This window comes from Pelecanus crispus, chromosome 5 (assembly GCF_030463565.1).
Source record: "Pelecanus crispus isolate bPelCri1 chromosome 5, bPelCri1.pri, whole genome shotgun sequence".
Classification (NCBI taxonomy): Eukaryota; Metazoa; Chordata; class Aves; order Pelecaniformes; family Pelecanidae; genus Pelecanus; species Pelecanus crispus.
In genome coordinates, this window is record NC_134647.1 from 7213291 (window position 1) to 7236724 (window position 23434).

Below are 23434 nucleotides of genomic sequence, written 5' to 3' on the forward strand. Positions count from 1 at the left end.
GAAGCTGGCACCCCCGTCCTCCCACCCAGCCCCGGCACAAGCCTCGGTACCAAAACCCATCGCGCCACAGAACTCGCCGCCACCGTTTTTCCAATCACCATACGTTAAAAATCAACTCAAAAGCATTGCGGTTTTTTCAGACCAGTTGCAGAAAGTCGCTGCAAAAAAAAAAAAAGCACTTGCGATCTTATTGCAGTCAAAAATCAGTTAAGAAGAAATTATTTACGCCTAGCAAGGTAAGCAAAATACAATCCAATGAACCAAAGGAAGTGACAGACTTCATTAGGTCAAACTTCACGCTACCCATGTAAACAGAACTAAATTTGATTTAATTTCACACAGAACGGGCCATATTTTAAAAAACATTTTCCTGTATAACAGGTGACTATTTTAGACAAGTTTCAAATGTCAGTGACTGTTCCTTTCATGACTCTTATTCCAAGGATTTTAAAATAAAAATTTGGAAGATTAAATACCATTTTTAGAAAGCGTCCAAAGTGGGCAATAATGACCTATGACCACAGCAACTTAATCTTGAAGTTTTTGATATACCTACTATAATCCAAATCTCAACAGTATAGGTCTGCATGCATTTATATTGAGGCAAATACATATTTAAACTCCTTACTAAATACCCCTCCTATTGTTCTCCCCATCCCGTGGATATACGTATAGAAATCCCAGTAAAATCCTTTGATCTCTAAAGGTCCCTTCCAACCCAAAGCATTCCATGATTCTACAAAAAAGCTAATTCAAGACACAGACACAAGCACCAGCTTTTTGTCTTTCCACAGCCCACCGCACGGTGCTGCGGGAACCATGCGCGTTCAGCATTTTATTTTCTAATCATTTCAACTTGAACAGGGAAGTAACTGAGTTTGGTGTTTCTTTTTCTCTTCCCCTCAAGAATTTCACCCGTTGGATCCTGCACATTTTCAGCCCCCGTAAGCCTGGCTGGTGGTCGGATCCTGCCCCGAGCTCCTCGGCCTCTCAATCACGGCAGCGCCAGCGATATTGCACTGGGAGCCGGGGCTCTCTGCCTGCCTCGCCGCCTGCGTGCCAATTCCCAAGCTCTTACATCCAGCAGCCACGCTGTACCGCAGCGGCAAGCAAGACAGGGATTTTAAAAAAAAAAAAAAAAAAAAAAAAAAAAAGCTGAGCGTTATTTGCTGTGAGCTCCCTGGGGTTGCTACATTTGCTTTTTAGGGAGAATTTACTAGGCAGTGGTAAAAGAGCAAACCCCTGAATAATCCTGACGCAACTGGAAAAAACTCTCATAGCAACTAGGCGAAGGTGTTCGCTGCAAGTCAGCATCCTGTGCTGCTATTTTTTTTTTATTTGTAATTCAAGGACATTAGAATTTGCTATTTGTTTTATGCTCTGTTGACCAGCATAATCTGGATAATGTTTTATTTATCGTATAATAATGACTCGTCATTACCACTGTCCCTATTCAAACATGCACAGTTGAAAAGACAATAACAAGTCGCGTGTACTAAGTAGCTCGATGAAATACACATCAATCAAGTAGATTTTTAGCTGTAGGGTGTCTCAGTTGCAAAACTAGGCGTCGCCATTCCCATCTCTGTCTCTTGTGAACACCTCTTACACACATCTGCTAGAAGCAGCTTTAAAACTAGCAAATAAAATTATGTTTCTCACATATTGGCAACATACTGTACTTGGAGTATCTTGTATTCCCCCCTCGCTACAAGAAGGACACTGAGTTGCTGCAGCGTGTCCAGAGAGGGGCAACGAAGCTGGTGCAGGGTCTGGAGCACAGGGCTGATGAGGAGCGGCTGAGGGAACTGGGGTTGTTTAGCCTGGAGAAGAGGAGGCTGAGGGGAGACCTTATCGCTCTCTACAACTACCTGAAAGGAGGTTGTACTGAGGTGGTGTTGGTCTCTTCTCCCAAGTAGCTAGCGACAGAACGAGAGGAAATGGGCTCAAGCTGTGCCAGGGGAGGTTTAGGTTGGATATTAGGAAAAATTTCTTCATGGAAAGGCTAGTCAAGCATTGGAACAGGCTGCCCAGAGAGGTGGTGGAGTCCCCATGCCTGGAAGTGTTCAACAAACATGTGGACATGGCACTTTGGGACATGGTTTAGTGGGCATGGTGGTGTTGGGTTGATGGTTGAGCTGATGATCTTAGAGATCCTTTCCAATTTTAATGATTCCTAGTTTTTACTTTCATTAAAAATAATCCAGCCACCAAGCCAGGAAACATGAAATTGCTACTCTACCCTTAACTGGCTTAGTGGTGGACTTGGTAGTGTAGGTTAATGGTTGGACTGGATGATCTTAAAGGTCTTTTCCAACCTAAACGATTCTATGATTCTATGATTGCAGGATATTGCCTGGACTGTATTAGACAAAAACCTAGGAGTTAGTGTAACCCCCTCAACAGGTTTACAAAAACAAACAAAAAAAAATCACAAATTTATATCACAACCCTGGGTTCAGGTCCCTGGAGTTAGTGAGCAGAAGGTAAACCACGTGGCAGCAGACAGCTCCCGATTGCCTATGTAGCCCAGCTTGCTGCACACAGCAGCTCCACCAAGGAGGGATCCGAGGGACTGGTTTTACAGAAGACGACTTGAATCATCAGGAAACATCCCACTTCAGTCAAACCACACCTCACTTGGAGGGTCGTTGAGCACAGGTCTGCAAAATCTGTTCAGATCTGCATTTAGAAGTGATGGAAAGGGAACGGAGTCTGCCGGGCGCTGCCGGCAGCACGGCACAGCAGCACCTTCCCACTGAGACCGACCACGTCACCCAGCTCTCCAGCCCAAAATACCTGCGGGTTTTCAGTCAGAAGCAAGCCTCCAGCTGTTGGTACTCTCAAGCAAGAACCCCAGTCATCTAGACTAAATATTGAAGGTGGGGGGGGGGATCACAAAAAAAAAAAATGCTTCTCCAAAGATGTAATTCAGTCTCCGACTCAGCATAAATCCAGCAACAGCTGCAGCCCAATTAAAAAGCAATTATGTTCCTAGGAAAACAGTTACTTGGGGATAGGGGGGAAAAAAATAAAAAATCTACCTACATGAACAGTGGTAGGACTGTAAAATAAGACTCCAAAGGAAATATCAGCACCTTCCTATTCAACAGTAATGAAACAGCCCACACATTTAAAACAGATGTTATTTCTTGTGCTGCTCTCCGGTTTTGTCCTAAAGTCAGAACAGAAAAAAAAAAATCCACTAGTTCGGGCACTTTTTAATCTATTTTCTTCATCTTATGAGAAACGCACATCTGTAATTCCTCACCCAGACGTGGGAAGGTAGTTTACCCTGAGGGTTCAGAGGTGATGAGCCTTTCTCTGCTTAAGTCAAAAGGCTCAACTACCTTTCTTAACGAGAAGGAAAGGAGCGATGTGGGAGGCACCAAGGAGGCACGGGCAGAGACCGCAATCCATTTTGGCTTGGCAGCAGGCAGGGCTCGGGGGGCTCGCCCAGGGCTGGGCCGGCAGGGCAGGGCATGGGACACAGCCCGCAAGGGAGGATCAACTGAAAATCTGCTTCGGAAACATTTTCTCAGACGTCCCACCACTCGCCTCGCCCCTCTCACTGTAACTGTTGGCAGAAAACAAGAGAGTTTTACTAGCAGCCTACTACCAGCCTGCTCCCAGCCTGGCAGCTCACGTTTCAGTCATCACCCTGCACATCTGCCCTTGGCAGCTCTACATTTCAGCCACCTCCGATGCAAATCCCGCTTCTCTATTCTCTTGCCTCATTCCCAGACAGTCCGTGGCTCTTTCATCATTATGCAGGCAATTAAGCTTTGGCTACCTTATCTTAACAGCTCCAAATAAGCTGGTGATCTTCCTGAAAGGTGATACATTATAATTGGTTCCAAATTGGCAAGAAAGAGAAGAGTGAAATATGAGACTTGGAGGTTATTTGAATTCGCTCTGAACTTCAAATTGGCCAAAAAAAAAAAAAAAAAAAAAAAAAAAGACCTAAAATTATTGGGGTGTTTGCTTAGATCTTCTAGTGTTGGTCAGGTTTGCATCATGTCTTACAGCCGGTGTTACTTCCCAGGAAACAAGACTTGGGATGTTTTGTTCTAGAGACCCTACAGAACAGTGAGGCTGCCAGCTCCCAAACGCAGGCGAGGAAGGCGATGCACCGCGCTCGCTAGCAGAGGCACAACGGGGAGAGGGCAGGGGGTGCAGACGCCTGGCCCAGGGCACGTTCCGGATGCCCAGACTCTATAGGTGCCCCTGTTGTATGTACACCTCGACAATTTTCGGAGTCTACAGCTCAGACAGTCCCAGGCAAGCTCAAAGCAAACAACTCTCGCTTCATCCCAGCTGGGACTTGGGAACATCATGGTAGGTTTCTTGCATTGCCATGATCCTCGTTTTCATCCCTGGGATGAAAGCGATAAACACTGAAGCAGCCATGAGAGACAGCTCTGGATAAATGTCCCAGTTACGAGGTTTTCAGATGGGTGGGCAGCGATTACACCCCCTTCCATCCACATTTCAAAAGCCCCTGAAGAAACGCAACTCACTGCGAGCTCTTCTAGAGAGTGGCAAAGGTACCTCCTCGCAGGAAAGGGTTTGGGGCTCTCCACCCCAGACAAAACGTGCCCCCTCCCCAGGCTGCTGCTCCGCTCCCACGGGCGCAGGCACCGAGCAGGAGACCACGAGCGCGGCTCCCACCTCTACAGGGTCGAGCTCCGGGCGTTCCCTGAGGGATGTGGCAACAGCAGCCGTACCTACTACCATTACTTGTCTAACAGTTCACAGTATTTCCTTCTAGTCTGTTTTTAAAAATAAAAATAAAAAATCAGTTCAGGTTTTCAGAGTGCGTCAAGCTGATATTCTTGAACGTGAGCACGGGTGTTTCGGCTGAGAACGGATCAGCGAGGAGCCTTCAGTCTCTTTAAGCCAAGAGCACTTGCACTCTTCCACCCCCTTTTAGGGCGTATCTGAAGCGCGTGCCGCAACAGCGGGCGACGCCGAGCAGATTGCACTGCTAACCTGGGATCCCCGTACAGAATATTTAACACGGATTTCTGAGCAGGTAAACCAAGGGATTAAAAATATTTCCAGTTGCCATATTGAAGATGATAAGCAAGCCTATTTATTATATAGTACTTAAGACTACTTAATTCCAATCCACTTCTCATGTCAGATATATTTAACTGTAGCATTTCTGACTTCAATCATCGAAGATTTGGATTAGCCAAAGTACTCGGGGACAAGAAGATGCCTGTTCATCCGAGCTCCCTGGAGGCGATGGCGCTGTCCTGCGGGAACATCCTCTCTCTTCCACTTCCTTCTCCTGGTTTTAAAATAAATATTCCATAAACACCAGACCCAGAACGTTTTGCCACAGCCAAGCACAACCTGACTCTCGAAGTAACAACGGCACCGCAGATGAGCAGGGCGCAAGGCAGCCCAGGCCCAATCGGTCAGCCAAGCTCATCGGTGTGTCAAGACGTTAAGGGATACTTTATTTGGCAAAAGGAGCAGAGCGAGAAACGTATTCTGATTCACCACACCGGTTATCTTTAAAACAAGCAGAGCCCCTTATTTAAAATATGAGTATTGAATTGTGTTGCCAGAAGCAGATTAATTGCAGCTTCCAGGAAAAACTCTGAGCTTATTTCACATTGACTTTTATTCCCACTTGAATTAAGTTCCTTATGTTACACCAACTCATTTGAATTTTTTGAATTGGTTTTGCATAGTATCATTTACTGATGTACTATCTTTAATTACATAACACACATACACTCTCCAACTGCATTATTAATGAAAGTGTTTTTAATTAAATGGCTCTCAGCATAATATTCAGTCATTAATTTCACATGCTCAGGATCTGGAGAGATTCTATTCCGATGGTCTGGGGAAACTTTGTACTTTAGATGAGGGATACTTCCAGAGTGATAGTTTTAGAGTGAAGTTGAAAATCATTATGAGCACTGAATTACCCTCTCAGCAGCTGGTGCCGCAGTTCTGCTCTACTGGGTATTATCTGTTCTTCAGCTCAAGTGCTCCTTTTGCTCCTCCATGCTTCACCACTGGCAATTTTCAAATGCCTCTCACCGGATTCACATATATTCCACGGTGAATAATATCAGAGTTATCTTTTAGGAACAATTTATACCTAGACAATGGCACTAAGGCTGCACCCTCTACAAGAAAAAGCTCTGCACCCTCCTTTCTAACGATGTCGCCCACCTGCCTCCACTCTCAAATTTTCAGTGCTCTTCGAGGTGACAAAGAGCATTCATGCTCTTGGGGATTGGGCTTTTTGTTTTGCCCATCCACCAGATAGAGGCACAGACACACACTAGTACATCACGCAGGCTTTGCTGTCAGCATCCTTAATGTTCCACTGCTGCAAACATTGCCAATTATGGCCAAGAGACAAAAGAACAACATTAAAACATTCCCCCCCCCACTAGCACAAATTTACCATTGCCTTACTCAAGGCAAGTAGACCTCTCCTCCAGCCCAGCTTGGGAAAGCAGCCCACCCCAGCAGTCCTGCACAAACTTTTCCCTTCCACAAAGTCTCCAAGAAAGGATTAATTTTCACCTCAGTTTATGCCTTCTATTAATTGATTGAAAATAAATCCCTACTTTTTTTAAAAAAGTTCTAGGACAGCATTTTGCAGGAAGACTTTGGAAGTTTTGGAAGTAATTTTTCTGTCTTTCTAGAATAGCTCAAAGGAATTTGAGAGTAATGATGTTGCACACCACTATACATGTTTGACCTGTGAATTTTGTGCTAAGTTTGTCCATCTTCCCCAAAGGCAACTGCATATAAAACAATATCCGGGGAAGACTCTTCCTGGGACTCCTGTCATATAACTAGTCTCCAGTCTCCAGGCAATGAAGTCCTAGCAACACAGACCTGGAGTTTTGTTTCTGAATAACAAAGTCCTTCCCAAAAAACTACCCTCTAATTTCTTAGGCTTAAAAGCCCTCTCCCCAGTACTGACACACAGGAGAGGAGCAGGTCTTGCTCATCCCACTCTCCTGAAAGCACAGCATCCCGGCTTACATCTTACCCACCGGTCCCTCTCTGCTTCGGCTCAGTTTCCTGCTGTAACGCTCACACTTTTGGATTCCCCTCTGCTAAACTGCCCTACAGCTGCTGTCCTCTGAGCTCGAGGTTGGCCCTTCCAGTTGTAGCCCAACTGCAGCGAGATACCTGCAGCAAGCTCTCGCAGTCTCCACCTCACTCCAGCCAAGCAAAGAAAACCTTCTGAAGAAGGAGCAGACAGACAGACAGTGTAAGTTAGAATAAATGCTCAGAAACCTTCTGTCAGTAAGATGAAATAGATCCCTTTCCTCCTTGGGAGCCAAAAGGACCTTACCTAGTAAGTTCAAAACCTTGCTAAAAAATCATAGGATCATAGAATTGTAGAATCGTTTAGGTTGGAAAAGACCTTTAAGATCATCCAGTCCAACCATTAACCTAACACTGCCAAGTCCACCAGTGAACCAATTAAGGGGAGAGTAGCAATTTCATGTTTCCTGGCTTGGTGGCTGGATTATTTTTAATGAAAGTAAAAACTAGGAATCATTAAGGTTGGAAAGGATCTCTAAGATCATCAGTCCAACCATCAACCCAACACCACCATGCCCACTAAACCATGTCCCAAAGTGCCACGTCTACCCATTTTTTGAACATTTCCAGGCATGGGGATGCCACCACCTCTCTGGGCAGCCTGTTCCAATGCTTGACCACTCTTTCCATGAAGCAATTTTTTCCTAATATCCAATCTAAACCGCCACTGATGCAACTTGAGGCCATTTCCTCTCGTCCTATCACTAACTACTTGGGAGAAGAGACCAACACCCACCTCACTACAGCCTCCTTTCAGGTAGTTGTAGAGAGCGATAAGGTCTCCCCTCAGCCTCCTCTTCTCCAGACTAAACAACCCCAGTTCCCTCAGCCGCTCCTCATAAGCCCTGTGCTCCAGACCCTGCACCAGCTTCGTTGCCCTTCTCTGGACACGCTCCAGCATCTCAATGTCTTCCTTGTAGTGAGGGGCCCAAAACTGGACACAGTATTCCAGGTGCGGCCATCATAGCAAGGCTCATCTCGGAGTCACCATGTTTGAGCACACTGACTGGAGAAAAGGCATGGGGGCAGGCCACAGCTGGCTATGGGCTAGCAGCAGCAGAACTTGTATTTACAAAGCCTCACCGTTAAAGATGATTGCTTCACAGTGTTTTTAATGGCAGGGGAAAGAAAAAGGGTGAGCACAAAAAAAAATTAATAAAAATCTACTATGTCAAAATGATACCATACATGGACCTCCAGTGCATTTGAAATGGATTTTAGAGAAGAGAAATAACTCTAGTATTTTTATATGACAAGGCTAGTAACAACATATGCCCACATTCCCAGAATTTCATGTCTACATAAAACATTGCACCATAATGAAGATAATTGAAAGTATGACTTTCATCAATATTTAATTAGCATTTGGTGCTAACTCATTATTTCGGTACAATTAATTTGACATCTTGCTGTATGGCCTGCACAGATTTCCTTCTAGAGGGTTGTTTTATTGGTGGGATATAAGCAACACTAGACACGTGCACCTTCCCTGAGGCTTCTAGAGGACTATGAAATATGGAGAATACGACTGACGTTTTAATCTACTGAAGGATACAAAAGCATAATATTGAAGCTCAGAATATTCACGTGTATTTGGCTAATGCATTTTTGTAGTAAGGGAAATATTCTACTACACCAACATTTTCAGAAAACAAATCGTAGCATCATCACGCCTGCCTTTTCCTCACTGAATCCCCTGGCTTATGGACCCAGTGCCGATTCAGCAAACCAAACCAGCAGTGCCATGTGTTAGCAATTTGAAACCTCTAAGTAACAATTTTAAGATGATTCCCCATAAATGTGTAGAAACCTCTACAAAAAACTGCATATTCAGATGGTCGCAGAAATAGAGATGACTCCCGATGACAGGGATATACTTTACAAGGGCAGGTAGACAAAGGACAAAAGATGCTTCACAGTCATTTTGTCACTCAGTCCAACTTATAAAATTATTTTAGAGAGATCTTAGTAGCAGACAGAATGCAAAGTGCACAGTTTTCTTTCTCCATCCTTAGAGCTGTGCTCCCCACCCAGAGGACACTACAGTTAGTAAATGGGGTGTTGCCGCCACGAAGGAAGAGACGCAAGGAAGAAAGCAGCCTAACAGTCTCAACCGAAGGGAGCTGAAAATGCACTGCTTATACTCTCAGACGTTAAATGAGGTGCTTGAACAGATCCCGAGCATGTTGCACGCAAAGATTTTCTGAACTAGCTTGAGTCCACACGGAGCCCATTTCCAGAAATGGAAAGTAGCCATTAGGTAACACCTAATCCAGCATTTTCCAAAAACAAGGGACTACAGTTGGTAAAATGTACAGCAGGACTTTCAAACCTGTTGCAACACATTCCCAACTGTCATTCATTGGAAATTTGACCAATTGTAAGCATTTTAAGCATCTTAAAAGTTGGCCGCACCCCCAAAATTTGAGATTCCTCAAATCATTATTTTCCTACGCCACAGACGTTTCAATGAAGTGTTTAACGAAGCTTTAATGAGCATTACAAATTATGAACTGGCACTAACGGCTGTAAGTGGGAAGTTTTAAGATCTGCTTTAAGAGCTGCTTTCCTTCACTTTGCACATACTCACTTTTATTAAACATAGTCCCCTCCAGCTGATTGACTTTTGGATTTTTCCTCACTTCTACATTTTTGAAAATGTACTACTTGCAATTTTTAAGGAAAAATGGTTCTTTTAAAATGATTTTCAAGTAGAGGAAAATCTAATGACTCGATTCTATAACTTTGTTACTTTTGAAAACTAGTAAGACAATAATAGTCACATCTAGCATGCTAATGTAGCAACATAAAGAAAAAAAGTAATCACTAACACTGAAAAATGTTTCTCAGGCAGCTTGGCAAGTGTCATTTTTAACTTGGAGGCTCTTGCATGTGTTTTTGTTCAAATCCCACACACCACATCAGCACACAGCTGCTGGGCAAGGACCAAAGATCCTGTTCCCCTCTGAACTCCTCCTGCAGACCTCCCCAAGGGCAGTTATGGTAGCTCTGCCGGACACCTACTCAGAAACAGGCTCCACCACGGCACTCACAGCAGAGGCAGAATCTATTTCTTGGTGCCATTGCTCTTCACCTACTCCCTTAGCAGCTGTTACCCAGGAGAGTGGGAGAAAAAAAAAATTGCAAGGTGCAAATGGGAAAGAAGAGTACTCAGCCTGCGATGTGAAGGTGGCATCAAGTCCTTCCAGCTCCAGCTCACTGGAAATAAAAGCACTCATCACCCATGTACATTCTTGCTTATCAATTGTTTAACGAATCCTCTGTTTCGAGTAGAATCATAGAATCATTTAGGTTGGAAAAGACCTTTAAGATCATCCAGTCCAACCATTAACCTACACTACCAAGTCCACCAGTGAACCAATTAAGGGGAGAGTAGCAATTTCATGTTTCCTGGCTTGGTGGCTGGATTATTTTTAATAAAAGTAAAAACTAGGAATCATTAAGGTTGGAAAGGATCTCTAAGATCATCAGTCCAACCATCAACCCAACACCACCATGCCCACTAAACCATGTCCCAAAGTGCCACATCTACCCGTTTTTTGAACGCTTCCAGGCATGGGGACTCCACCACCTCTCTGGGCAGCCTCTTCCAATGCTTGACCACCCTTTCCGTGAAGAAATTGTTCCTAATATCCAACCTAAACCTCCCCTGGCACAGCTTGAGCCCATTTCCTCTCATCCTATTGCTTGTTACTTGGGAGAAGAGCCCAACACCCACCTCACTACACCCTCCTTTCAGGTAGTTGTAGAGAGCGATAAGGTCTCCCCTCAGCCTCCTCTTCTCCAGGCTAAACAACCCCAGTTCCCTCAGCCGCTCCTCAGAAGGCCTGTGCTCCAGACCCTGCACCAGCTTCATTGCCCCTTTTGCATTGCCTTTTGAGTATTTGCTTAAGACACAAAAGAAAAAATCCACCACATAAGCTGCAGTTGCCCCAGGTTTGCAGAAGACATTCCCACCTATGACAGCTCATACACAAGAATTAAGTGTGAACAACCTCCCAAGAAGCCCTAGCAGACATTTTCCTGGGTGCGCGTGTGCATGCACTCAGAGTTAAGTGTAGTGCAGGGAAATTAATCCTAAATGCATGGAGCTTGTAATGAAGCCAACAGTACATTCAGCTGCAAATTCCAATGATGCAACATGATCAAATATGTTTGTATTACATTTAGAGAACTGGTTAGAAAAAACCCAAGCGTTTCTACTGGTGGAAAAAAAGTACTAATGTGATGGCTGAAGAAGCTGAAGACTAGACAGAAGGTGTATACTCACCCTGAAAATAACCAGAGTGATCAGGGCTCCCATACAGATTTCCCTGCTCAACTGCTAGCTTCTGCGGGAGAGCACTGGTGTGGGCAACACAAATGCCCTCCTCCACCCTCAGCTTCCCTATTTAAGCTAAAATTGCACAATAAGTAGCTTTGGCCACCATGTAGAAGGATATTAACTGTTAGCAGATGAGCAGTGAGGCCTCAGCTCTACCCAGCCAGCCATGCCCTTTGCTTTCCTCCTAGGCACAGTTCTTCCGGGGAACTGCCATTGCCCTTACAGGCGTTTAAACCCTCTTTGTCTGCAGGAATACAAGCCAGCTCTGGCCCTCAAAGTTTAGCCTTACAAGAAGCAAGTAAAGATTGCAAACCTATGCCAGCACTATTGATGGTTCTGAGATAGGAATCTCTACACACAGCTAAATAAGCTTCTTATTTTTATTACTGGTGTGGTCGCAGCGGCACTGAACATTGCTGAGCCAGCCCCGGGTTTTGTGTTTGTTTTTAAAGAATGAAATAAGAAAAGCATTCATGCCAGGAAAAACTTCTTTCCATCTCTGTAGTTCATGCTAAAACACAAACAAGGTTTATCGTTAAAGACAGCCTCAGTGAAACAGCACCTTCCTCTACACTTTTTTATCTGGAGGAATCAGGAACAAATGTTTAGTTTGCTCTCTGCAAATAAGCAACAAGGAAAGATTATGGACTTGCTGATAGCACTGACTTAAAGTAAATACAATGACTGTTCATAGAATGACTATGACCAAGAGTGCAGAGATGATTATTTACACAAAATGAGCCCAACTTAGAAATGTTCTTGGTTTTATACCACATGGAGTACCTTCAACAACTGATTATATACTTTAAAAAAAAAACACCCAGACCTTTAACATTCCTCAACATTAAACTGAAACCTCCTCTTAACATAAAACAGTCATAAAATACCCACACTTTTAACCTCTGTTTCTTTTTCTAACTGCCCAGAATACCACCTTATTGAAAAACCGCAGCCACCTGTTAAGTGCGTACTTTCGTCACTTAGCCCCCATCTCAACACTTCCTCAACATCCATCCTAAAACGTTTTTTTCAGGATAATTCTTCCAGAGAGCCAGTTTCAATATTCTGCTTGAGCACTTTGATTAAAATTTGTACAGAATATTCACAGAGGTGAATATAACCGGGGCACACTGCCCCAGTAAACACCATATATTTAACTAACGAGTGGTAAGACAACTGGAATGAAATATTTGTTGATTACAAAAGGTAGTTGAAATTGCAAGCACTCCATTTCTTTGATGAGTTATTTCTAAACAAGTAGGCTTTTTGAAGCTATTAGAGAGATTCTAATTTCAGACATACAGACCCTGCAACTCTTGCAGGCTCCCAGAGCTCAGACAATCCTACATCAGAATTTACCCAGTTTTGCCGTCTTGCAGATCTAAATGTTTTCTAAAGCCGATGTAGACTCAAGGATGAGTTAAGGCTCCTGACGATAGCTTTGCGTCCCTACGTTCTCCACCTACCCACTGAGAGCAGATGGGAAGAAACCGCTTTACAGAACAGATCAAAGACCTGGGTTACACCCAAATTATTTCTATACTCCTGCCAAACCCTGTGGTCACCTTAATCAGCACCACAGAACCACCACCAGTTAGGAGCCCTGAACCAGTTACGAGCAGAACCCATCTCAGTAGATATCCCCCAAAGCTTTTACAAGTTCTACCAACCATGACTTACTCCAATAAGCATCTGATGTACCTGTCCTCCAGCCCGCAGGCAGGAGAGCTGCAGAGTTGGGGCAGTCCTACACGGAGCCAGGGCAGCTTTAGCCTCGGCTTCTGACAACAGGGCAGCACCGCGCCCAGGAACATCCCACTGACAGTTCGTAATGCAACCATCTCCTGCCATTTTGGCATCTTTAACACCGAGTCCAGCACCCTGCTCCCTAAGCCACCTAAACAAGATTGGGGCTAGGGGAGCCCTTTGTTTTAAATGTCTTCTCATGCCTGTGATCCTTTAAACCCAACCCCATGAAAGAGGACAAGCATTCTGCAGAAGACACATCTTAAGCATTCTGCAGAAGACAGCACATCTTCATTTTTACCCCCTGGATCATTTTGTTTTCTGTCCCTGTGTTCTCCCAGCTGCAGAAGAATGCTGAAATGATCTAGAACCAAATGGTAGTTTGGGCACGATCAAAAGCTGAATAGAAACATTGAAGGGGAAATTCGAATCCTAACTGCTCAGCAGTAACATTTCTCCTCAGACCTCAGCATGACACCTTACTGCCTACAACTCAGTCATGCCGACTTGTTTGTTTTTGCAAGGTCCCATCTTGCATGTTCATTATAGCCTCAAGGTATTTTTCTGCATTAGTAGCTTTAAAGCATCTCCTTTGCACAAAATCTGTTTCAGCTGATTATCCTGCCAAATATAAGTTCTATTTCTTCAAGCTGAATCTTTATTTCCTGCCAATCTATTCTGAAGTTTTATCCTGCTGCCCTTTTTCCTACTGCTGAGAAAATACTTTTGTTTGATCTCAGTTCTTCCCTCTCGATGAGCATTTCTTTTTATCAGAAGAGGCAAAACTAAGCAGAACCCAAGGTTTGGGTTTTTGGTTGGTGGTGGGTTTTTTTGTTGTCTGGGGGTTTTTTTTGAAGAGTCAAAGTTTAGATATCTGCAGAGCAGCACGCAAAGCTTGAGCTCCTATGCAGACCAAACAACCCAATGGCTTTCAAAACCTCTTGCTACCAATTTTAAACACAAAATTTGTATGATTATATATTTGGATAAATCATGTGCATGTTAGGAGTAGGACAAAACTGAATGACAACATAAAGGAGGCATATAGAGACTCTAAAAACACAAAAACCTCTGAAGAGCAGATGCCCTACATCAGGATTTACCCAGTTTTGCCATCTTGCAGATCTAAATGTTTTCTAAAGCCAATGTAGACTGAAGGGCAAGTTAAGGCTCCTGATGACAGCTTTGCATCCCTACACTCCCTACCTACCCACCAAGAGCAGCTGGGAAGAAACCGCTTTACAGAAAAGATCAAAGACCTGGGTTATGCCCAAATTATTTCTTATGGAAAAAGCACAATGAACTACCTAATGCATCTACCGTATTCCCCCTGCTCAACTGAAAACACAAAAACCTGAAAAACCCCAACACCTCAAAGAAATAACAGACAAACCTGGCTCACCCACATAACCAAATCTACATTTTTTTAGAAACGCTGGAGCCTGAAGATGCAAATTATAAGAATGTATTAATTATCATTAATCATTCCTTCACAAAGACTAGAACTAATTGGAGAAATAATTTGAGAAAATTGAAGTACATGACAGAAGCATTAAGATTCATTAAGTTTCAATTCTCTGGTCTGTCAGCTTGTCAAAAGTAGATGCCTGCTGTTCCAGCATTACTGGTAAAACACTTCATAGTTTCCTAATCTAGTATACAGTTTAACCCTTCTTATAATTTGTTCTGAGATTAACTACAACTAGATGACACGATTTCTATTAAAAGGCACTCTTACAAAGAAATTTGTATCTTTTAAATCGGAGAAACTGAACTTGCTGAAATTCCATTAGAAAGCATTTGCAGGTTCACTAGGTATTTTGTATTTATTTGTATTATTTGAGGGGTGCTGGCACACACAAGAAAAAAAACAAGACATTTGAAGAGAAAGGTACATTCAAAAAGATATGCACACTGTTCCACAGCTACCCTTCATAGATTCACCTTGACCAGAAAAGCCAATAAATATGCAACAAGTTCTGGGCATTATTTGTCCTACTGGTAATGGCCAAGAGCATTTGATATTTATAAAGTGATAGCAAAGAGGCAGCTCAGAAGCTTGGCTGTGCATAGCCACAGGTGCCCCCGCAATCCGAATCAAACAGCCTTAGGTAACTTCAGCTGCACTTTCGGCAAGGAAGGAGGCAGCCAGCGCTAGAGAGCACGCCCTGCCCATGCCTCTCCCCACGCCAGCCCTTACAACAGCAGCAGAGAAAAAGGCAAACAAGTTTTATGTCCTTCTATTTGTTGCCCTGGGATAATACTCCCCACGGAAGTTGTACTGGTGCAGACTCTTGATCCAGCGTAATACCGCACAGTCCTGCTGGAAGGGAGAGGTGAAGCCTTGGTAGTGTGCGAAGTCCCACGTGTGCGGGTCTGAAAGGAACGGCCCATCTGCAAGTTCTGACAGGGACAAGATGCAAAGTTTAACAGACTATTTTTTTTTTTTCCCTCTTTCCCCTTTTAAAACATACAGTGTGGGCTTTATGGAGAACATCACAGCTGTTAATCCGGGGATGGCGCAACTACCCCAGCAAAGATTTAGTCTTTGCTGACCACAGTAAGTAAACATTTTAGCTGCATACTTGAGTAGCAAGTAGGTGGTTTGTTTTAAAATTTCAAGACATTATAAACTTCACACAGCTGGGTTAGAAAACTGTGTACATAATACATAAAATTAAAGCTTACAAAAAGTTACCAACTAAAAAATAAAAAAATTAAATAGTTTACTTTGCAATTAAGGTTAAAATAGGAGGCTAGCCAGCAGTTAAAGCTTCTATGCTTTAAGAAGTCACCCCATTAGCATTTTTTGCATATGCTTCAAAATTTACCTTCACGAACCGAAATGGCTCAGTCAACTACGCAGTAAAAAATGTGGGAAGTCAAAAACCGTAACTGCTTAAAATGCAGCACAAACTGCCTCTGTTCCGATCAGCAGCGCAAAGTTTGACAATAGCGCAATTTATTTTCTACATGACTATCACTGCCAACACATGAAACATGCATCAGTTTGGCAAAGCACGGATTTTTCACTCATTATATACATACCCTTGATTGAAATACAGTACCTGCACAAAAATATTGTTATGCTCCAAACTACTAAGAACACAAGACAAAATGTTAGTGTCAGGTAGTGTTTTCAGAGGAAGTCAAATCCGCTCTCTGCTTTACAGGACGGTCACCACACATTGCTACAGCTCTAAGTCTCCTTCAAAATACTTTAACCAAGAACTCAAAACACTCTTGGTAGTTTCTCTGTAAGCCAAGGCCAAGCAAACGCCACAAAATCATTTTTTCCCTCCTGAGTCTCAGATCACAAGCTCATTTCTTTTATTTATACTTGACTTACAAGAAACCCAATTTTACACTGCAAGCATCAACTTCACATACGGTTTAAAATAAAACTTATTTGACAACCATTGGAATGGCATCTCTATTCCAAAGCACTAATGAATTGCCACAACTGAGTCTGGGGTTGTGGGGGTTTTGGGGGGGGGTGGGGGGGTGGGTTTCTTTTTTTTTTTTTTTGCTTAAATTCAGTGCTTGTAGTGGAAAAAGTCCTTTGCATCGCGCACCTGAAATGCTTCATTCGACTTCTGCACTTGTATTTCTTCCAGCTTCCTCTGAGAGAATGAAGAAGGAATCTTCAAGATTGATGACAATAAAAACCAAGTTCCTCTAGTGGAAAACTACCAAGAAGTCTGCAGAAAGAAACTGTTCAAAACCACTCTAATTTAGCAGCATTTCCTCTATTACCATACTATCACAATGTTAAGTGCAAAGTCATTTGTGCATAATGCAAGTGGTTTGATCAATAACGTAATTTACTTAATAAACATGGCAAGTAAAATTTGTAGTGGAGTGTGTAATACTTTAACTTAAATAGTAATTGTAACAGAAGTCATCTGAAACATAGAAAAGCATTAATATTAAAAGGTTATGTTCTTCCGTACAGAACATAGCTAAACTTACTGTTTTATTTACTATTCAGTAAGATAGGTAAGATGGTAGACTAAATCAGAATTTCTCATGGTAAAGTTAAGATACAGGTTGTCGTGAGGAGTCAATAACAACCGTGAATTTTGGAGAAGTGGCACAAAGACACACTTTAATGGGTATTTCTCACCAGCCTGCATTTTGAAATACTTTTCGTCTCGTGGCAGCAATGGGGACTGCTTAGGCCAGCACTACTCAGCAGGACAGCAAACCGTGCCTTCAGCCTACGGCAGGGCTGGCAATTCTGTATAGCGAGAGATGCTTTCTACTCTCATAGCCCATCCTACCCATCGAGATTCGTTACGTGAGCTTTCCTCTTCTACAGACGGAGGAGGATGTACACTGGACTTCAAATGAGAATTCTCAGAAAGCTGCTAAAGTTACTAGCAACATTTTAGTTTAACCAAGATTCCGATAGATTGACACCGTAAAATACTTTTTTTTTTTAACAGAAGCATTCAACTAAAATTAGGAAAAACACACAAAAGACTATAGAATCAATTTTAGAAGGAAAATAGGCACTTTTTAAATCAATGCTAATTGACTCAGTTTCACTGAACAACAAAAGAAAACATTTGTATGATGACAAGGTAAACATCTCAGAAGAAAAACTATTTCAGAAAGACTAAGGATAAAAATATAGCCTTCTAAAAAAAAAAGGAATAATGAAGTTTAATACTCTTTACCTAAAAATTGAAGCTCAGTTAAAAAGTTTGGACTTGCACAAATAATTTTGATTACTGTTCACAGTTGTGACTAGTCACGTTTACCTTGGAGGTTACTGAAACTGCCTGTAAAGGTGTAAGTTATGTCATTGCTGGTATAAGCCCCACGAGGAACTTTAATCATTGAATCAGTGCGGAGTAACTTAAAAGGATGTATGCTTTAAGCAAATACGGAGAATTTTGTGTGCACCTACACACCAAACAGCGGTGTGCTACGCTGAGACACCCAAGGTAGCCCTGTGCTGACAGCTCTGTATCCTTATTTGTTACCCAAGTCATCTTAGGAAGAACTGCAATGGTCGACTGTGCCACATTCTTGCCGAAGCCTAGACAACACAAGACAGGTAACTGTGTTTCTTCAAATAGCCTGCGTCACTTTTTATAAAGTAACTTACCTTGACATCATCGTTTTCTGGAGTTCAGCGCATCCAAAGTCAAATACATGGAGCAGCATATCAACAGTCCTACATATCTTTGCAAAATATCTATAAACACATTAAACCCCACGAACTACCCATTTCGATTAATTCTTACATACCACTTCCCCTGTAACAAATGCAAGCAACATTCCTGTTGTATGTGGTCATTATAAGCCTATACTTGACAGGAAAAAAAAGACAAGACAGTTTTCGATGGCAGGTGGAAAAAGAAACCAAATCTCTTAGAAACCATGAAGCCCGTCTTCATTACCACAGGATCAACTCTTCTTCCCACCGAGTATCGGTTCTGACAGCGTCTGTGTAAAGGCAGTCATTTCTCAGGTAGGCAAGTTATAAGCTATTCGGAGCTCTCAGTTATTTGAAAGTGTCAAAATGGAAAAATAACTAAGTTAGTGGAGATCACAGCAAGACTGCAATATGATCCTCCCCAAAAAGGTTTCCAAAAGGACAGCAGTTTATTTCACACTAGACTGATGGACAGTGCTGGTAAAATACCTTTCTCAAAGGAGAGAAGCAAAGGTAGCCACTGTGAACACATACAGGGAAAAACCCACAAATACAAGCCACACAGACACATTCTGTATAAGTAACAACTTTATTGTAACTTGATGTGCTGAAACGCAAAAATATTTTCAGCAACAAGGTACAAAAAGTATTTCACCATTAACATCAGCTGATAAAAAAAGGCTGGATGGTTTGATACAACTGTTTACATATCTGAATTCTCTTAATCATTTCCACCCCAAACCAGGTCTAAGTCATTCCACCGGTTTAATTTCTAAAACAGGACTCACTGATCTTAAGCCTTCAAAAACCAGGTTACAAATACAGTGAAGTTCCTTGCCAAACACTTGAAATAGTGAATTCCCTTTACAAACGTAGTCCATTTACTGTAAGCAGAAGCCAAGTTATGAGACTAAGTCAGTGTCTTGCTAGCTAAGGAGCTACGCTCTGCACTAAATAGGCTATCGCCATCAGACAAAGAGAACAGTTAACATTCCATTTGTCAATTACAAAAAAATAAATCAGTTAAGCTTAGGAATTTTAACCAACTGTAAAATTCCACAAAATTCAACAGTATTTCAGGTAGCAATACCTCACAATTGCAATTCACTGTCTTATGAAACACAGTTTCAAATACTGCACATCATTTTATCCTCCCAAGGGAGAAACCTTTCCATGAGGGTTTAAAAGGAACATAATCTCCATGTAGGTCTTCTACTGACCTTCTGTGCAAAGGTGAATTCTACACTAAATACTCAATGTTTAGAAAAACTTCAGAACTAGAGTAACTTGTAAAACTAACTCTGTGTCCATGATTATCACATTTTGACATACACTTACCTTGTAACAGCAAATATTTTCACATTTTCACAAAAATATACCATTACTCAACTTGTATCTGTAATACTTACTCCACTTTTTTTGTGTTGTTTCTACCTCAGTGAAACTGACTTTAGGAAGCAAGAATCAACATGCAACAGAGCTCAAATGGGTAATTTGTAACTTTTCCGTCCCAATCGCGTGTGAAATAGCATTCTCCTTCACCTTTAAAAATACCTTTTAAAAAGATCTTGTATCCTGTTAAATCTTCCCTTCATTACAGCAGTTTCCTAAAAAAGGCACAATGTGTTCATACTTCTGCATGCAGTAAATGGACTAGGAAATAAGGATTATTTATTGAAGCATCTTCCACCCAAAGCATCTCCTTAGGAGAGGTTCAAATGGAAAAAAAATATATATAATACATAATAGCATTTTAACAGCAAATTGAGTCCTTATTTTTAGAAAGTCATTCTTGACAAAAAACACCGCACAGTCATACACACACGCGCACGCACACACAGGACACATGCAGGGTTCTCCCCAGAAACGTACGGAAGCGATGGTTCACATATATCTGAGGGAGTAGTGTTGGCAAGCCAAAACATGGCACCTTCATACATTATATTCCTAATCTGTATACAAAACTAAGAAAAAACCCCTAAGATTTCAGCCTGAAAAAACTGTCCATTGTAGTAGATAGCTTCATATCTGCTGCACTTAGAACTCTAACAACTGAGGTTTTGAAGGGCAAGCTCTTGAGATGTGGGGAGTAAAAACAAGCTACTGAATCCGAAGGAGAAGGTTGTAATTACCAGCTATCCTGTTCCAGTGAGAACACTGCATGTAGTTAATTCAAGAATACAAGAGGTGAATAATTAGTGCACTCACTTAAGAATACAGCAACTGCTTTACCTTTTTCTTAAGAGCTGACAAAACTTGAAAACATACATAATAAATAAAATCAAATCTAAACAGATTAATTTTCCTGTTTCTTTTTCCTGCGAGTGTAATGTATGGTATACACTGCCTGACTTTAAAAGTGGACACTCTACGATGTAGATAATATTACAGCACAGTGTCTGACATTTTTTGGTACAAAGTGTATTAAGCTTCTAAAAAAAAGCCTTCATAAAAGTCCTTAAGCTTTCCATTAGATTACTGTATGTTGTTACTTTAGAACAAGCTGAACTGGACAATCATTACAGCATTAAATATTCAAGTCACTTTATGTTAGAGCTGCAAGTTTTACCAGTGATGAATATGAGGATATATAGTTCTAACACGTTACACAGTGCAGCAAAAACATCACTATTCTGGAGGGAGCAATTACCTTTACGTCTTATTGTGAAGAATGCTTATGAGATCTTATTTTAGATAAATATTTAAAAATTGATCAAAGGATAAATCTCTAAATATATAATTTGATGCCTTACGTACTATTAAAAGTTTCTGATTTTACACTTTATCCATCATAAAGATTCAGTTACAAGGTAAGAAGAAAATGCATGTTTAGAGGTTATTTTATTCTTCAAAACTGGACTGGGCATTTTTTCCAATTTACCTTTGCTAATGGTTTACTAGATGCCAAAGTATAAAACTATATACTCTTTCCTCTAAAAATTTCATTCAGAGCAACTCAGATGAATCTTAATGAAATGAGGATGGAGACAGATTTTTGAGATAGTAAACAATCTGAAAGTCTTCCTCTCCTCCCTGCATGACTTTTTTTTTTAATAGGCAAACTGAAACCCTTATGCAAATGTGTTTATAAATTAGGTGAGATCTCCTCCCATTCCCCCCTGCTAAAACCAAGTCTTCCCAAAAAAAGAAATATAGCATATTATCACTATTACAGTAAACTCAATGCAATAACTCAGGAAACATTTAGAGTGTGCACTACTGCAGACTTTTCCTCCCAATTGTAAACAAAGCTATCAAACACCGAGGATGTTGGTATTAAAGCTAAGGTTCATATAATAAAGAACTGGCCCATGACAAGCAGTTTACAAATGTTTCATCCGTTTCACATTATGCAGAATTTCAATACCATCCACAATGCTAGTACAATAACTGAAATGCAAGACTGAGCAAGTCTCTGCTTGCAAATACCATCTGACATTTCAGGGAAATACTCCTCTTGATGTGTACAGAACCTCCTTAGGTGTTAACAGAAGCTGTGCACGTATGTCAAGATGGGAAAAATCCCTTCAAAATTTTACCATTCACATGCCTTTTTCAAATAAGCGAAAATATTCTGTTACTTAAATATGAAAGCTTGCAATAGCCACCTTCAGTTGAGTCTTAAAAAGACATGCCTTTCTTTTCTAACAAAACTAAATCCCATGTGGCTGTGGGCATCTTAAAATTTATCTAAAAAGTTAAGCCACAATTACCTGTACCTCATTAATTCATCAAAAGCAAAATATATATGTACCACACAACATACAAAAGTTACACATTAAAAGTGCATATTCAGAATCCATTTGGCCCATTTCTTCAATTTACATTTGGTCATTCTATGCATCCTTTACTTTTCTATGTAACCATACATGTGGGATATATTTTTTCCATAAGCAATACTATTCTGTTTTCACATTAAGTCTTTACCTCTCGTTCAGTTCTGCATTAAATGTAAACTAATGATGGACCATAAAGAAACACAAGCAAGAGGTTTATTCTGTGTTTCTTTTCACCATTTGGACAGCTTTGACACACACACAATAAGCATTACAAACTGTAATGAAAATACATTTTTGGGCCAAACCATTGCATATTTGCCCCCACAATGAAAAATAAATTATGTTCAAAGCAGTATATTGCCATAAATAGCCTGTAGGCATTCGCTGAAGGTAAACATGCTCTCCCTATATTTAGCACTTGTCTACGGTACCTTACGTACCTCTGGTTCAAGCACTTTTAATGAGAGGCTAGTTAAAACCTTCCAGTTAGCACAGGACCAAACTATAATCTTTTTTTTTTTTTCTTCTGAAAATAATGGAAGATCCCTTTCAAAAACTAATCTTCAGTTATCAACTTTACTGCATTATGGAGCTAGTGCAATCCTGCAGAGCCAAGTCAAAAAGACAAGGCACATTAAAAAATAATAATAAAAAAATCAAGATACATTAGACTATATGGACTAGAGAGTCATTGAAGATAATTTAAGGCCTTTCAGTGAATTAGAGTAATCAGTCTAATTTAAAGCTGAGGATTAAACCATAAATTATCCATCTGAAAAGCAAACAATAGGCTTTTTCAGCTTCTGTTCTGTGGACAAGGATAACAAAAACTCTTGTTATGGTTTGTGAAAACACCTCTGGACATGGAGGAGTAGAGTCAATTCAATTTCTCTAAAGTTCATGGAAGATTTCATGACTGTTTTAGCCGTTTGCGTGGAATGCCAAACTGTGGACACTGTGCAGACGCTAGTGCGCGAAAGGCCTCTGCTACTAAGTGAGGGTGGGAGTGGATCATGGACTTCCATCCTGCTGTTTCCATTATGTCTGTTGCTTGGCTGAAAACAGAAGTAGCAAGAACAGTCACACAATTTTACAAACCAAATGCACGAATGCACAGTGGAGAAGAGCAGGCAAGGCAGAACTACTGCAGGAGAGCAGCTGAGCATTATGAGACAAACTTTATGAATGCCAGTAACAATGCCATAGGAAAACAGCAGCAAATTGTAATTTGGGTATATTAATATCATCACATGTAGGACACAGCATACTTATTCTGCTCTACTCAGTACCAGCCAGACCTCA

The 23434-nt window shown here is 41.4% G+C and overlaps 1 protein-coding gene across 2 annotated transcripts in view; it reads right to left on the minus strand.

Annotated features, from left to right (window-relative positions):
* Positions 1 to 20102: 20102 nt before the first annotated feature.
* The window catches only part of SPOPL (speckle type BTB/POZ protein like), a 35861-nt gene continuing 32529 nt past the window's right edge, over positions 20103 to 23434 (minus strand). The window contains exon 11 of one of the 2 annotated variants that reach the window (XM_075711058.1): positions 20103 to 23187. In XM_075711058.1, the coding sequence (XP_075567173.1) occupies positions 23043 to 23187 (145 nt within the window). In that variant the 3' untranslated portion in view covers positions 20103 to 23042. The remainder of the gene's footprint in view (positions 23188 to 23434) is intronic. The other variant, XR_012831072.1, reaches the window with a different exon arrangement.